Below are 15,789 nucleotides of genomic sequence, written 5' to 3'. Positions count from 1 at the left end.
AGAACTAGTCCAATCTTGCCACTTTACAGAAGAGGTAACTGGGACCCAAATGGGAAACTGACTTGGCTAAGGTCACACAGCTCTTCGGTGGCAGAGCCAGCACTCAGAACAGGGCCTTCCCACTCTGAGTTTCATGCTCTTTCTAAGACTTCAGGCTGACTTCAATGAGAAACTCATCAAGTTCACAAGAGGAGTCTGCCCAGGAATTCTGGGCAGATCCATGTTCCACCCACCCTCTCCCTTTTCTACTTCTGTTCTGCCTCTCATTCCCTTCCTCCTACTTCATTCTTCCTTCTTTGCCTTCCCTTCTCTCTCTCACATTTATACCTCCCTCTCCTTATTTTTCATGTGGGGAAAAAAAGAAACGTCTCAGTCCATTATCTGCTTTCAAAGGCTCAGAGGGCTTTGATACCTCTGTTCCTCACACAAGATCTCCTACCCCTGGGCCTTTGCACCATTCTGGAAATGCATCCCCTCCACAACCCCATTCCACAGCATCGATCTCTTCCTCCGAGATACAACTCAAGCTTTTGCTGATCCCCCAACTGCCTCCTCTCCCTAATGATCTTGTATTTACTTCTATTTATTTTGCACACAACTACCCACTCTGAGATTATTTTACATTGCAGTGACATTCCCCTCTTATCATTTGACCTCAGTTCCAGGAAAATATTACCTTCATTAGGACCTCTGATTACCAGGCAGTTGCCTCCCACACAACTGGACCAAGCAACTGCAGGCCATGGTATGTCCAGAATCAATACTCCCTGAGAGACTAAGGTCTTCCACATCATGGCATCACCTTCCTGATGTCATAGTCCTCTTCGAGAACGAAGGACAAGTAACAATTTTATTGCGTCCATCTAGCCTCAGTCACTTGACCATGCTATCTTCTTGCCATGATGCTCCTGCCCCTGCCTTCTCCTGGGTACCCTCCCTAACAGATCCCTAGAGCCTGCCATAGGCCTCTGCTGACTAATGAGAACTTACTACATCTGATCTACCTCAGCCACTCAACCAAGGGAACCTCCATGAGAATTTCTTATTCCGTGAGCAGTAATCATATCATTCTTATCAGTGCTCTTAGAGAGGATACATAATTCAATAGCCCTATGGTTCTACTCACCATCCCTGTGACTTTACTCTTCCTTGTTACCACTCCCCTACATTCATTGTTGCTGGTCAGTCATTTTTCAGTTGCGTCTCTCTGTCACCCCATTTGGGGTTTTCTTGGCAGAGACATTGGAGTGGTTTGCCATCCCCTTCTCCAGCTCATTTTCCAGATGAGGAAACTGAAGCAGAGTTAAGTGACTTGCCCAGGGACACACAGCTAGTAAGTGTCTGGGACCAAATTTGAACTTAGGAAGATGAGTGTTTCTGACTCCAGGCCCAGAGTCTGTGCACTATGGTGCCATCTAACTCGCTGACATTCATTCTCTCCCCCCATTAGAACGCAAGTTTCTTAGGAAGAGAGGATTTTTTGTATTTGTATTTCTACCACCTAGCCCAGCATTTAGAACAGTAAAAACTAAACAAACCTCCATTCATTCATCACTGGCCTGTATCCATTCATACTTGTGGGCTGTATTATCTAGGGTGCTATGAGTTTACTATTGTCATATCCTAAAAACCTGAAGCATTCTCTAGCTAAGCCCTCCCTACATTCACTGACAAGGGGTTTTCTCCAGTAGTTTCTTCTCACTCTCTCATCTGTAAGTCTGGTCCCTCCTCCTTTTCTCAGATCATCTGTGCCAGCATGCTCAACAGGGCCACTGAGTCATTTAGACAGGAGTATGCCAACTGGTTTGGAATTTCCTCATTTAGCAGTCACAATACTAAGATGGCCCTCATTTGCTAGAATGACTTGGTATATTTTACTAAAAAGTGGTCCCACTGACCTGCATCTAAAATGCCAATCACCATATTCTGCCTGTGGTGGAAAAAGGGGTGGCATTTTTTTGTCCTTTGTTTTCACTGGTGGAGGGTCTTCCTCTAGCAATGCAATTAGCATTTTTTTTTTTTTGCAATTTCTAGTCTCAGAGAGCTTCAGTGGGGCTCTGAGAGATTAAGTAAATTAAGTGCCCAGGGACACACAGACAACAGGTATCAGAGACAGGGGTTGAACCCAGGTCCATCCTGAATGATGCTTGCTCCCACCCCAATGCATTATGGAACTTAAGGTTTGGCCTTAAACTTCTGACAGCTCTCCAGCAGGGGGCTCCTTTTTCCCATTCCAGGGTAGCCAATTTCAATTTTCCAATAAAAAGGATGAGCTTTGCCTGTTGGGAGAAAACCAGAGCTTTCAAGCTGGATGGGGCCTTTGGGGTCAGCTGGTCTAAGACCTGAGGAACAAGGAGGCTAAGTGACTTGCAAAGGATCACACAGCTAGTAAATGTCATCACTGAGATTCAAACCCAGGTCCCCCGCCTCAATCCAGTACACTGCCTACTGCACAATGCTGCCTCTGTTGGCTGGTGGCTGGGTTTTTAATGTCAGTTCTCTCTGGCCCAGGAAGGCAAGCATAGTTTCCCTGTTCCTGGAACGTGGGCCAGGAGATGACAGCAGGCTCAGGTGGCAGCTTGGCCACCATAGGAGAACCATTCGCCCCCTGTGGTTCCTGCAGCTGCTCACTCATTCATGTGCCACCTAAATCAGCCCCTCTAAGACTGCAAAGCATGCTGCTCCCATTCTGCTGGCTAAAAACTATCAGCCTCTTTACCTCCACCAGACACCCAATAACCCTGGAGTCATCTCAGACATGGCTTAACAGGTAGGCATTTGAGTCTAACTAATCCTGAGTTGTCAGAGTCCACCCACATGGCACCACCTGGTATGCATCCTTTGGGGAAGTGTACCAACCTGACCACAGACAGACAGGATGCCCAGAGGAGGAAAACAAACACCACTCATTGTCTTGATTGCCATTCTCCCAGGATGGGAACGCCAGCAGAGCAATGAGACTCAGAGATGGGAAGACCACTGGGACCCCAAATGGCCCCAACCACATTGCCTTATTGCACTGAGAATACTATCTCAGTTTCTCTCCTCATCCCGAGTCGTTTTTTGTTAGAATTGTAAAGCAGAAGCTTCAGATACATTGCCTTCTAGCAGCCTGTGTGGGCATGACTAGCGGAGCACTCCTCCAAGGGAAATGGCCATACCTGCTCCCTTCCCACATCCACATTTCTGCTGCCTTGCTTGCCCTGCTGTGCTAACAAACATGTTCAAAATTGAAGTGGCTATTTTTACACTTCCCCACCCCCAAACTACCAACGCCTTCTGAATTCCCTATTTCTGTCCATGGGACTAGTACACATCTAGTTACCCAGCTTCAAGCTTTGACTTACCTTCTGTCAGCACTGCTTATAGTCCCCAACCATGCAGCCTCAGGGCAAAGACATCAGCTACCCCCTCAGAATAAGGAATTAGCCAGTTACCTTAGAGAGCTACTGTTCTCTGGAACCATCCTGCTCTTGCATCTCCTTCAATGGATCTCTGCCCAAAATTCAGTTTCTGCTTTTGGATAATTCTTGATTCCTATTTCTAAGCTGTTTACCTTCTCATCAGATGCTCACCTGCCCAAAAGGGAGTCTTTGAACTGGGTTACTCATTTAGTAACTCACCTCAAGTGCTTGCCTTTGAGCTCAACTATGCTGCCTCAAATCTGGTCTGCTCCTTTTTTGCCCCTTAAATAAAGCGCCATAGAAATGTCAGCTATTATTAGCAGGGAGTAAATGGTAAGCCAAGGCAGGACAGGATTTGGCGGAGGTTGGGGTGGTGGAGAGAAGCTTGCACTAGAGATCTGCTAGATAAGAAGCAGCAATATGGCACAGTGCTTAGAGTGCTGACCTTGGAGCCAGGAAGATCTGGGTTCAAAGTGTGCCTGGCACACTTACTTGTATGAGCCTAGGCAAGTCACTTAAATGATTTGAGCCCTAATTTCTTCATATCATGAAATCAGAAGATTAGTCTAAGTAGCACCAAAGATCCTACCTAGGTCTAAATCTCTTGTGAGGATTTATAAATGTTTGAGACTAATTGTTGCTCATATAAGGTTATCAGTTTTGTTGACTTCCTTTGGTAACAGCATATGGAGGGCAGGGTACCATACAAACATCTTCCCAGATTCATTGGTGAGAACTTGTTACAGCCCAGAAGACCCTCTGGTGTTTCAGTCTTAGTCATGAAAAAATATGGAGAATGAAGTTCAAGAGACACATTTAAACAGGATAGTGTTGGTATTGTAGCGCAAAGTTTAATACATACTTTAAAAACACCAAATTTCATGAAATTGAGATTTGTTTCATATGCAATCCTTTTTCTTTGTATATGGAAATGCTAAAGTTTGTTAATATTTTTAAATTCATCATTTTTCAAAAATTAAGTTATTTTGCTCAAGGCATTCTGGTGACATCCTTGCTTGTATCTTTTCTGTCCATTCACTTCCATTTTGGGGTTGTCAGTCTCGCTACGGGGAGTCAGTGTCTCATTGCCTTGGTTTGAGGGCATCAATCTTGGCCCCAGGATGTGGAGTCCACGCGCTAACCTACTTTGGAGGTGTCCATTCCAGGAAAGTTGCCCTAATATACCATTCCCTGTTGTACCTATCCCTTGTACTCTGCTCACTTGGGTATCTGGAATTAAAGCTATGTGGACTTCCCATCAAAACAACGAAAGGATTTATTACTTCCAATATTGAATGGACAGCATGATCCTTTTGCAAATCCCAGCAAAAGACCTCAACAGTGCTAGGAACCAAGAGTGAGAAAATCCTGCAAAGCTACAATCCTACAAATCCCACAAAATCCTACAGACCTTTGGGTCCTCAGTCTTTGATAGAAAGGTTACATTTTGGGAGCTCATCCATGATTATCTATTGAAGTACATACCATCGGCCTTTGGAATAGAAAAGCTTAGCTAGAACTCCTTACAAATACTACAGCAGGCTGTGTACCTAGTAAACACTTATTGTGGTATATTACAGTTTAAAATGAGCTGATTCCTATTGGCTAAAGTATTGGTGCTCTGGGATGAATACAGACCCATGGGGAGCCCTGTTGGTTTTGTAAACACCACTGATGATAACACATGAATAGGACTGTTTTGGAGCTTCTAGGCAGGTATAGGGATGTAGGATATTGAATGCTCTGACGGGAGGACAGTATAAATGCTTTACTGTGTTTTCAGAATCAATAGACCTGCCCAAATTTCCTAGAGGAATATCTGGAGAAGACACATGGAAAGTAAACATTTCCAACCCCTCTTTTCTCAAACACTAAATTCTTGAAGAGATTGATTACATTTTTAAGGAAGAAAAGAACTATATCAGATACAGTGAAGTTGTGAAAGCAGTAGACTGCTTTGCCAGCTGCAAGAACACGTCCACATCCCTGAGGCAAGTTCTGAGATAATTATCACTTCCCTGAGTGGACTGCCATTATTTTCAGGAGGTGCTGTTGTTGAGAGTTAGCAATGATAGTAGATTGAGTGCTGGTCTCGGAGTCAGGAGCATCTAGGTTCCAGGTCCAACATTTAGTAGCTGCGTGATTCTGGGCATATCACTTAAGCTCAGAGTGCTGAAGACAACCTCCTAGGACTTATTTACTAAGTGATTTAATGTATTAACGGAAGGACTTCCCACAACCACCAGGCATTCCCTCACAGTGTGACTGCAGCATGAGCACAGACAAATGCTCTAGTTATGCCTCGGCCTGTTGTGTTAGAAGGAGAAGAGATATGAGTCCTGGTTAGCATCTGCTCCTGAGATGCCACAAGGATGATAGGCATTAGATACAAGAGTGAAGATGACCACTGAGAGCCTTGGAGGACCAGCATTTGATATGCTGTATATTTTAAAAATCAGAAGCCATACAGGAATGTTTGAGGTCACTGGTTAAGCACTTGGGGGTATGGAGAGTGAGGATGACCACCATATTAAGTCCCCACGTACAATCTATGTTTTAGTTGTTCACAAGAATTAGAAAAGGGGCTGCACAGTATGAAAGATGATCAAAGACAGCCAGTGCAGGCAGGAGGGCTTTTAAGAGGCAATGGCAACATTCAGGTGAATAAAGATTAAAGTTGGAAGTAGGAAAAGAGTAGAGGGGATAGGTAAGAAGAACACTGCAAATGTAAAATTGCTAGGAATTGTTAATCCAGGAAATATTCTATTTTCCAAGAGTCTCTGTAAAAGTTTTCTACTTTGTCTCCCAAACCCTATCTTCCCTTCTATACCACATCCCTCCACAAACAAACAGTGCTGCAGAGTGGTGGTTAAGACCAACAAACCACACTAAGGTTTACTCAGAAGAGACAAACCTTAAATATGGTGGAGTGAATGGGGCTTGGTTTGGGGTGCCAAAATTTATAGGGTGTTGATAGCAACCGCAATCCTTCAGCAACAACTGAGCTTAACACATTGTTAGCAACAATTATTATTTAAAATCGAAAGCTGCCAGATGGTGAAGGCTTCTTTCCCCATCTGCTTCACTCCAGGTGAGTTCCTCCACTGGCTTTTCTCCTTCATGATATGCCCAAGCACTGTTTGAAGGTTTACCCTGACCACATTTTTGTGCTCCTTGCCCCAGGCACAAAAATTGGTAGCAGAGGCTCTGAATACAGATGATGAACTGTTACCGTAACAATCACAAATATTTAAAATGAAGAACAAATCTTCCAGTTATTCCCAACTGAAAAAACTGATCAGGGAAGAAGAAAAGCAAGACATTAAAGAGAATTGTATTTTCATTAAATTAATTTTAGCTGCATAGACCCTTTTGCTCCCAACTCAGGCAATAACAGTCACTTTGAGGAAGGCGCTAATTGAGCAAGCGTAGGCTTTGAAGATTATGCTCTAGGATGTTCAATTTTCCAATTCTGTTGTAACTGGGGAGGTTCAAACTCTTGGGCCAAGGAGATCAGCCACTGGAACTGTCCCAAGGTTTGCAAGTCAGGTGTTTCAATGAAAATAGTATGGATACATCTGGACCACATGCACCCAAGAAGAAAATCAACCCCTGGCATGCCACAGTTTGAAGAAGAGGTACCAGAAATTGTTGATGGACAAAGGAATTAGAGGCAGAACCTATTCTGGTCATTGACTCTCGCCAGACTCTCGCCTCATAGGATCCTGGGCAAAGATTGAGGATAAAGAATGTTCTGTTGTGCTTGACAAGGAGTCATCCTATGAGCAAAATTGGAGGCCTATACCTTACAGATAACTAGAGCCTTTAATTGAAAGAATATTTTCAATCCAATAAACATTATTTAATGTAATGTCTATAATGTAAAAGATACTGGAATTCAGAAACAAAAATGAAAAACTTCCTGCCCTCAAGGAGTTTGTATTCTATGGGGGAAGAAGGGGTGGGAGATGGTGGGGAGAGGGATACAACCTCTATACTTAGGTCAATGCAATATAATTATGGAAGGAGAACATTTCAAATTGGGGAAATGAGGTGAGGTTTCATAAGAGAAAGTGGCACCTTAGGTGGGCCTTGAAGAATGACAAGAATTCTAAGAGTCAGAGACGAAGACAGAGCGCCTTCCAGGCACAGGGGACAGGCTAGGTCAAAGCTCACAGCTGAGACGTGAAACAGGCCAGTTCAGCTGAAACGCAGGAAGTCAGAGTATATCACCACACATTTAGAATCGACGTAGTTGGTCTAGGAATGACTGCAAAGAGGAGGACACAACCAGCTTGATGGGCATGGTCCCCTTGTAGCCCTGCTGGAGTTTCTGCTTTGACCTGGACAAATTCCTGCTTCATCTTTGTACCACTCAGCAAACAAGCACAGACTTGGAACCTGAATATTGTGACCAATTCATGTTTCTGGCACAGGAGCTTCGTAAGAGGACAGAGGGCAGTACTCGCAGAAGCCCCAGAGAGTCTCTGTAGCTTAGCAATTCAAAATTTGGCCTGAACTATGATCATCTTTGGTGGCTCTTGAGAGATTTGACTTTAAGGACTCCTTGGCACTTAAGGAATGGAAGGATCACACAAGCAGGAAACTCAGTGCTGGGTCTGCAGTGTTTCCACTGGTTTGGAGTGGAATGTAAAGTATAGAGTGAACCAGAGACGTTTTTTATCTCCACAACCCCTTGCTATTCCTAGAATGGTCTCAAACTGCTCCCCTGCTAGGACTGACATAGAGTAAGTTAATTAACCTCTTTGGGCCTCATTTTTCTCATCCACAAAATGAGGGGGTTAGACTAGACAGTTTCTAAGGCCCTACCAAACTCTCAATTCTATGGTCCCTTATTACTAAGTCTTGTAATCTTTATGAAGGATTGAGAAAATTAGATTGTATGTATGGAAGCATTTTTTTTTGCCTACTTTTAGTTTCTCTAGACATAAGAAATAACATATCCTGAGCCTAAAACCCTTTCCAGACTTGTCCTTTCCCCAAGTGAACAAAAGCTAAGGATATCCTTTGAGATGGATCAAGGGTAGAAACTTAATTCTTCTCTAGATAAGATTATTACTTCCCCATCTCCTACAAGAGATTGAAGTCTGAATCTTAGTCCTCCTAAGGGGAGTGTCCTCTTTGGAAATTAAAAGTTAAGGTAATGATCACAAGGAAAAACTTTTCAATCTTTGTGGGAACTGTTCCAGGAAGGAAATGAATTCTGGAATATTCTGCAATATTAGCCTCAAACTGTATTTTTAACACATCGTCTTTTCTTTATTCAAGATTCTTATAAATATTACCTCAAATCATCTCGGAGCAGAGTTAGAGGACATAAGAGATGATGTCAGTTTGGACATTTCTTCAATAAAAATGTTTCTGGCAGGCTTGAGCTTAAATCTCAGAATATGTCATTAGTATTAACTTTTTTTTTTGATGTATATGAATTATCAAACCCCAAATAAACCAATACACTGAGCAGTATAAGTTGTTAAGGATAAAACAGGAAACAGTATAACCAGTTACTGGTATTTACATAGATGTTTGCACTTTGCAAACATCTCCTTTTATCCTCACAATTCTGGCTATTATTCTTCCCATTTTACAGATGAGGAAATTGAGGCAGAGGTTAAGTGACTTGCCCAGGGACAGACAGCTAGTCAATGTCTGAGGCTGGATTTGAACTCAGGTCTGACTCCAGGTCCAGAGTTCTATTCACTGTGCCACCAAGTAAAGTCATGGACAAAGGATAGGACAAGATGTGTAATGGACCACTTAGATGTGACTTGGTGGACCTGGTGGACTACAGGATTCATACAGGTGACTAGTAAGAGATGAGTTTGAAAGGTGGGCTGAGATGGAATCGTAGAGGGCCTTAGAATGTTAAAGTTGGAGGGTACCCCAGAGATCATCTAGAACAAGCCCTTTACAGAACTCTAAAGTTTTCTGGAGATCTCAGCATCCATTTGGCCAACCAATGTTACAAAAGGACTCCCCACTACAACACATGCACTAAGTCATCGCCCAATGAAGGAAGACCTCTAATGAGGAGTCACTCACCACCTGCTGAGGCAGCCCTTTATACTTCTTGGACAGCTCTAAGTGGTAGACTTTTTTCCCCTGACATGCAGCATAAATTTGCCTTTTTGGAATGTCTAAGCATTGCTCCTTATTCTGCCCCCTGCAGAATAAACTGAGTCCTTCTTGCACATGACAGCCCATCATATACTTGAAGCAACCTCTCATGTCCCTCCTAAATCGCCTTTCTTAGGTGAAACATGCCAACTTCCTCAGCTGATCCTCTTATGGAAGACTAAAGGCTCTTCACTGCACTGGTTGCTTTCCTGTAGGTTCTCCCCAGTTTATCAATGTTCTCCTTAAATGATGCCTTCTTAGGTGGGCCCAGCAACAACTTACACTAGCCCCAAATCACATTAGCTTTAATGGCAGCCATAGCATGTTGCTATATCAAACTGAGTCTGTAGTGTACCAACAATCTCAGCCCTTTTTCGAACAAACTGCTGACTAATTATGTCTCCCCCCATCTTGTACTGACAAATTCAATTCAATCTTACACACAGCGAAGTATAAGATTTTACATTTATCCTTATAGAATTTATTATTATTAACTTCAGCCCAATGTTCCAGCCAGTCAAGAGCTTTCTGGACTCTGACTCTCATCATGGATTGTGTTAGCTATCCTTCCCAGTTTTATGCTACCTCCAAATATGACAAGTATTCTGTCTATGCCTTGAACCGAGTCTTTGATAAAAACGCTCAATAGCCCAGGGATAAGCTCAGATCCCTAGGGCCCCTCACTGGAGACTTCCTTCCATGTTGATATTGAACCACTTATAACTATTCTTTGAGTCATTATTTTTTGAGTCCAACTAATACAACCAGTTCTGAATCCATTTAATTATAGTCACACAACCCACAAATTTCTATTTTTTTTTCCAATAAGAGAAGCATGAAATCCTTTATCAAATGCTTCGCTAAAATTGAAGTAACTTTATCTGTAAATATTTCCCTGATCTATCTGCCAGCAGTCACTGTCAAATGAGGAAATAAAGTGAGTTTGGCACAACCTGTTCTGATGAAGCCCTGCTGACTCTCTGGGATGCGCTGCTTCCTTTTTTAGATATGTACTAACTAGCCCTTTTATGACTCATTCTGGAATTTCATTTTGTACCAGAGGAAGATGAAGCCTTGAGTGCCAGGCTACAGCATTTGCAGTTTTTTCCTAGGAAGCCAGGGAAGTTTTTTGGTGTAATGAACAGAGCAACGAATTTAGATTTAGAAGATCAAGGTTTGAATCATGGCTGTGCTCCTTACTATCCCTGTGACCTTATGCAAGGTACTTTTTAACATCTTCGGACATCAGATGTCCTAGGACGTTGATCTTTAAAATGAGGATAATAACATGTGCCCTGTTTAATTCTTAGGGATACTTTGAGTTTCCCCGATGTCAATAGTCGTTAAGCATTTATTAAGCACCCACCACATGCTAGGCACTTCACTGGATGTGAATGTGGCCATGGAACTACAGAGGGTTATTTGTTTTTTGGTAAATACTGTTTTAAGATTCGTATGAAAATGGCATTAAGGCTAGACTGAAGGAGGGAAGAGCCTAGGGCACGGAAATGAGCTAGGTGGCTCACAAGCTGATTAGGTAATAAAGCTCTGGAGGGCCCAGAACTGGTGGCAGGGAGACTAGGAATACTATATCGAAATGCAAAAAGCATTTAGGCATTTATAGTTATAATTTCAAAAATTTAGAAACTCAGTCACCATGCTAAGGGAGAATGTCTCCTGTCACACGGGGCGCCCTGAGCACTCGGAAATCCAAACCTATTAGTGCGGTATCATAGGAAGGCCTGCCATCTGGGTTGTGAGAAGGCCAGCAATACTCCCCAGGGTGGCCCGAACCAGATTAAAGTCAAATTGTGAAATATTTAACAAAACAAACAAAAGTAAAATAGAACATAGGTATTGTTAACCTGTGGTTTTCTAAGTCACTATGTGACCCATGGGTTCCTACCACATGGTTCAGTGGCTCCTTTGCTACCATGGGTGTTGAGTACTGGAGTTAGAGACCCTTGAGTTCCACCTCTATTACCAGCTAGCTAGGTGACCTTTGGCAAATCGCTATTATCTCTCTGAGACCATTTCCTCATCTGTAAAATGAGCTCTAACATTTTGAGATTACAAGTATGCTATCGTAGAAAACCCTTGGATTGTTTTTTGCTTTTGAGTCCCATTCTTTAAGGAAGGAGGAAACTTTGCCCGAGTTCTGAACAATTCTGCGAACATGGGGAACGAAAGATTCCTCTTGAAAGTTTGACCAGTTGTTCAGCAATACCCAGAAAATGACCAGCTGCCAATTAGGATCCAGGTTGTTTTCATTTAGTTTGATGGTTTGTAACTTTTCCTGTTTCTTTTCCATTTAAAAAAATCCTTTGGTTTTCTTGTGAGATTCAAATGCCATTTTAAAATGCCATGATATTTTAAAATGCCATGCCATTTTAAAAATTCTTTAATGACCCTCCTTCTGTATTTTTCATTTATTTTAGTAACTAATTCTCTAGCTCTCCTCTTTCCCTCTTAACCTTTCTCCTCTAGACTGAAAGAAAAATAAAACCTTTGTATAACATATGCCTAGTCAAGCAAAACAAATGCCTACATTGTCCATGTCTAGAAATGTCATTTTCATTCGGCACCTTGAGTTGACTGCCTCTCTTTCAGCAGGTCTCTAGAATGTTTATCGTCTGTCTTTTGGAGTCATACTAAGTTATTGCTTTAATCGGAGTTCGTAAGTTTTTCACAGATATTTTTTGTCCTTACTGTATAAATTGTTCTTCAGGTTCTGCTTATTTCATTCTGCATCAGTTTATGCAAGCCTTAACAGGTTTCTCAGAAACCATCCCCTTCAGCACTTCTCTAACACAACGATATGTGCCACTGCATTCATATACCACAATTTGTTTAGTCATTTTTCAATTAATGGCCACCCCCTTAATTTCCAGTTCTTTATCATTAAAACAAAGAGCTGTTATAAATATTTTTGTACACGGGGTCCTTTTCCTCTTTCTTTTAAGTCTTTGGATATAAGCCTAATAGCATAGTGCTGGGTAAATGGATATGCATAGTTTGAGCAAACCAATACAAGCAAACAAACTACGAATAGGCTAAACAGGAAATAATCAACAGAGGGAAGGTACTACAATTAAGGCAGCTTGGGAAAGGTTTCCAGTAGAAGGTAGGACTGGGACTTAAGGATAGTGTTGGGCCTGGAGTCGGGGAGACTCATCTTCCTGAATTCAAATCAGGCTCAGATACTTACCAGCTGTATGACCCTGGTCAAGTCACTTCACCCTGTTTGCCTCAGTTTCTCCAAATGCAAATAGGGATCATAATAGCAGCCACCCGGCCCTTCCCACCTCTCCAGTCATCTTACACCTCACTCCCCTCCCCCCATCCACTCTCCTCTTGTCCATCGGGGCATCCTTCCAGCCTTCTCCAGCCCTCCTTAAGCGCGGGGCCGTCCCTCCGTGGGCGCCTCAGCTTTACCCCGCACAGATGGCCCTAGTCGGTGTGATCGTCCGCACGTGGCCTCCCCAGGGCCGGGCGCCTCCGGTTTTGTGACTCGCCGGGGTCCGGTGGTGCCCAGCACACAGTAGGGCTCGGTCATAAGTAATGAGCACGCCGGCGGATCGGTGGCAGCCGACAGCCCGGACTCGTTACCTGCTCGGAGAGATGCCGCCGGCGCTTTCGGGCCGTTCATCTCTAGGGGGCCGAACGCTTGGAGTCGGAGGGCCGGGACTGACTTCCACTTTCTGACTTTGAGGAAGTTTAAGGGAACAATGGAGCTGGAAGGGTCCTCTGTGATAACTCACGCTTTTAAGGCGATTTACACACACTTTCCTCACAACCCCACGTCCAGGAGCCCCCATTTCACAGAAGAGAAAACTGAGACTCCGCGCCGGGGCACGCAGTCGTCCTGGTGTCCCGACAGTCCGAGCGCATCACGCGCCGAGCCACACCAGCTCCTCCCAGCCTCAGATCTACAATCCGGCCGCACCATGGTCTATAATTCCTCACACGCTCGCTGCACGCCAAGGCGCTTCCTCTCTTCCGCCAGCTCCAAGTCCCGCCCCTTCCGTGGCAGCAGCTCCCTTTACGGGATGAGGGGAAGGGGGGTGGGGAAAAGGGCATCCTCCTCACGTGATCGCAGTCTCAGCCAATCACGGTAGGAGGAGGACGGCAGGCGCTCCATCCGAGTCTTCCTCCTCCGTCGTCCCCGCCCCCTTCTCCTCTCGCGAGGGCTTTCCGGTCACCCAGAGCGGTGCTCTCGCGGGGTTTGAGTGCTGCGGCTGTCAGAGGAGGACGGGGAAGGACCGGGGTAGCTGCCGCCGCCTCCTCGCGCTCGAGCTCCTGCGCGCGCACCCTCCCTCCTTCGCGCCCTCCCTCCTTCCCTCCCTCCTTCCCTCCCTCCCTTCTACCCCCCTCCCCCTCCCCTCTCGTCCCATTCGCCGCTGTGTCTCCGGCCAGAGAGGATGTCGGGCTCGCCGCTCCCCAGCTCCCTGGCCCTGTCCCTGCTGCTGGTCACCGGCTCCCTGCTCCCGGGGCCCGGCGCCGCACAGAACGGTAAGGACGGGACCCCGAGGGGGTAGAGGAGGTCCGAGGAAGACGGGCGGCCGGCCTGGGCGGAGGGCCCGGGAAAGGGTGGGAGCCTGGGGGCGGCGGGCCTGACGAGCCAGGGTCCGAGGTTGAGGGGGCGGGGAGCTGCGGGCCTGACGAGCCGGGGTCCGAGCCCGAGGAGGATGAGGGGCGCCGGCCTGATGGGGCGGGGGCTGCGGGTCTGACGACCCGGGGTCCGAGCCCGAGGTGGCTGCGGGGTGGGGGGCTGCGGGCCTGGCGAGCCGGGGTCCGAGGCAGAGGGCCCCTCCTGAGGGGTGGGGGAGGGGCGTGTGCGGCGGCTGCGTCTCCCCCCCCACCCCCCGCCCCCGACAGTGGAGAGGCTCGAGGACCCTAAAGCTACCCGGAGGGGAGGGGAAAGAAGACCCTCCTCCAGGCTGGTCGCCCCCGGGCGTTTAGGGTACAGGAGTTTAGGAATCTTGCGGAGGCCAGGCCGATTTGGAAGACCGGGGTGGGGGGGTGGCAGAGAAGGAGAGGTGCAGGGAATGGGAAGCCAATGTTGGGGGTGCAGAGCCTGGGGAGGGAGAGGGAGAGTTGTGGGCCTGGAAGGGGTTTGGAAAGCTAGGGGAAGGGTTGTCCACCCCAAATCCCGGAGGAGACAAGGTGGGGAGATGACTGGAGAATGGGAGAGATGGGGGGGGGGCAGGAAAAGATCAGGAGGATCTGGGTATTTGAGAGGAGAGGAAATTGGGAGAGGTTAGTGATCCTTGGAATGTGGCTTGGGGAATAGAGGAGAGGAACACGGCCCTGAAATGAGATTGTTGAGGGGGAAGAGATTAATAAAGGGGGGGGTGGGGTGGGGATGCAGAAGACTTGAGGGGAGTGGTTGGGAGAGAAAAATCGAGTTCCCTAAATAAAAGGAGAAGGTGGAGGAAAACTAGGGCAAGAGGAGAGGTGGAAGAGGAAGGGTTGGCACTCTGCTTTTTGGGAAGTTAATAGAGAAGCTGGAGTGCCTGGATGTTAGAAAAGGGACAAGGAAACGAGAGGTTGGGAGAGGGGTGGGGGGGTGGAGTGAATCCCTTAATATTGGTTTGGTAGGTGAAAAGACTCTAGGAAAGAGTAAGGACTAGGGATTTAAGTCAGGGTGGTCTAGGATATTGGTTAATCCTTGGGAAAGCAGGGGCATATTAAGAGAAGGGCAGGGTTGGAGTTTAGGGGGAGGTATATAAGGAGCTTGACAACAGAATTAGTGTTTCTAGAGTCCATGGGCAGAAAAGAAAGAGGGGCATAGAAAGGGGAGATTTGGTTTAGGACTTGGCCTTTCTGTGGAGGAAAATGTTAAGTAGATTAAGAGTGAGATGGTATAACACTGAGAAGAGATGGATAAAACTGACTGGAAGATGTTAACTAGTTTTAGTAAAAATTTATTTGATGAATAGTCTTTGAAGGATACTAATAAGAAAAATGTTAAGTTTGAAAAATATTTTCTTATGATTGATATGCCATATATTCTCTATTGAAGAAACAATTTCTATTTTTTTCTAATCTGACAGTTTTTCATTAGGAAGATTTCTTGGAACTGGTGGATATAGGACTTTAAATTTAATTTTCATGATTTTTATTAACACTGGTTTTTATGTCCTAGAGCTCAGACTGACATTTACATTTTTCTTTCAGACTTGGGTACTGTAAAGAAAAAAATAGATTTAAATTTCTGAAAAAAATGAAATATAGCAGCAAATTC

General features: G+C 45.2%; 1 protein-coding gene across 3 annotated transcripts in view; it reads left to right on the top strand.

The window, feature by feature from the left end:
• The first annotated feature begins 13,908 nt into the window (after positions 1-13,908).
• NPTN (neuroplastin) overlaps positions 13,909-15,789 on the top strand; it is a 68,833-nt gene continuing 66,952 nt past the window's right edge. For all 3 annotated transcript variants that reach the window (XM_036734942.1, XM_036734941.1, XM_036734945.1), the window contains exon 1: positions 13,909-14,054. In XM_036734942.1, the coding sequence (XP_036590837.1) occupies positions 13,964-14,054 (91 nt within the window). In that variant the 5' untranslated portion in view covers positions 13,909-13,963. The remainder of the gene's footprint in view (positions 14,055-15,789) is intronic.

The sequence above is a fragment of the Trichosurus vulpecula genome, chromosome 8, assembly GCF_011100635.1.
Source record: "Trichosurus vulpecula isolate mTriVul1 chromosome 8, mTriVul1.pri, whole genome shotgun sequence".
Lineage (NCBI taxonomy): Eukaryota > Metazoa > Chordata > Mammalia > Diprotodontia > Phalangeridae > Trichosurus > Trichosurus vulpecula.
This window is presented reverse-complemented; position numbering and strand designations above follow the sequence as displayed.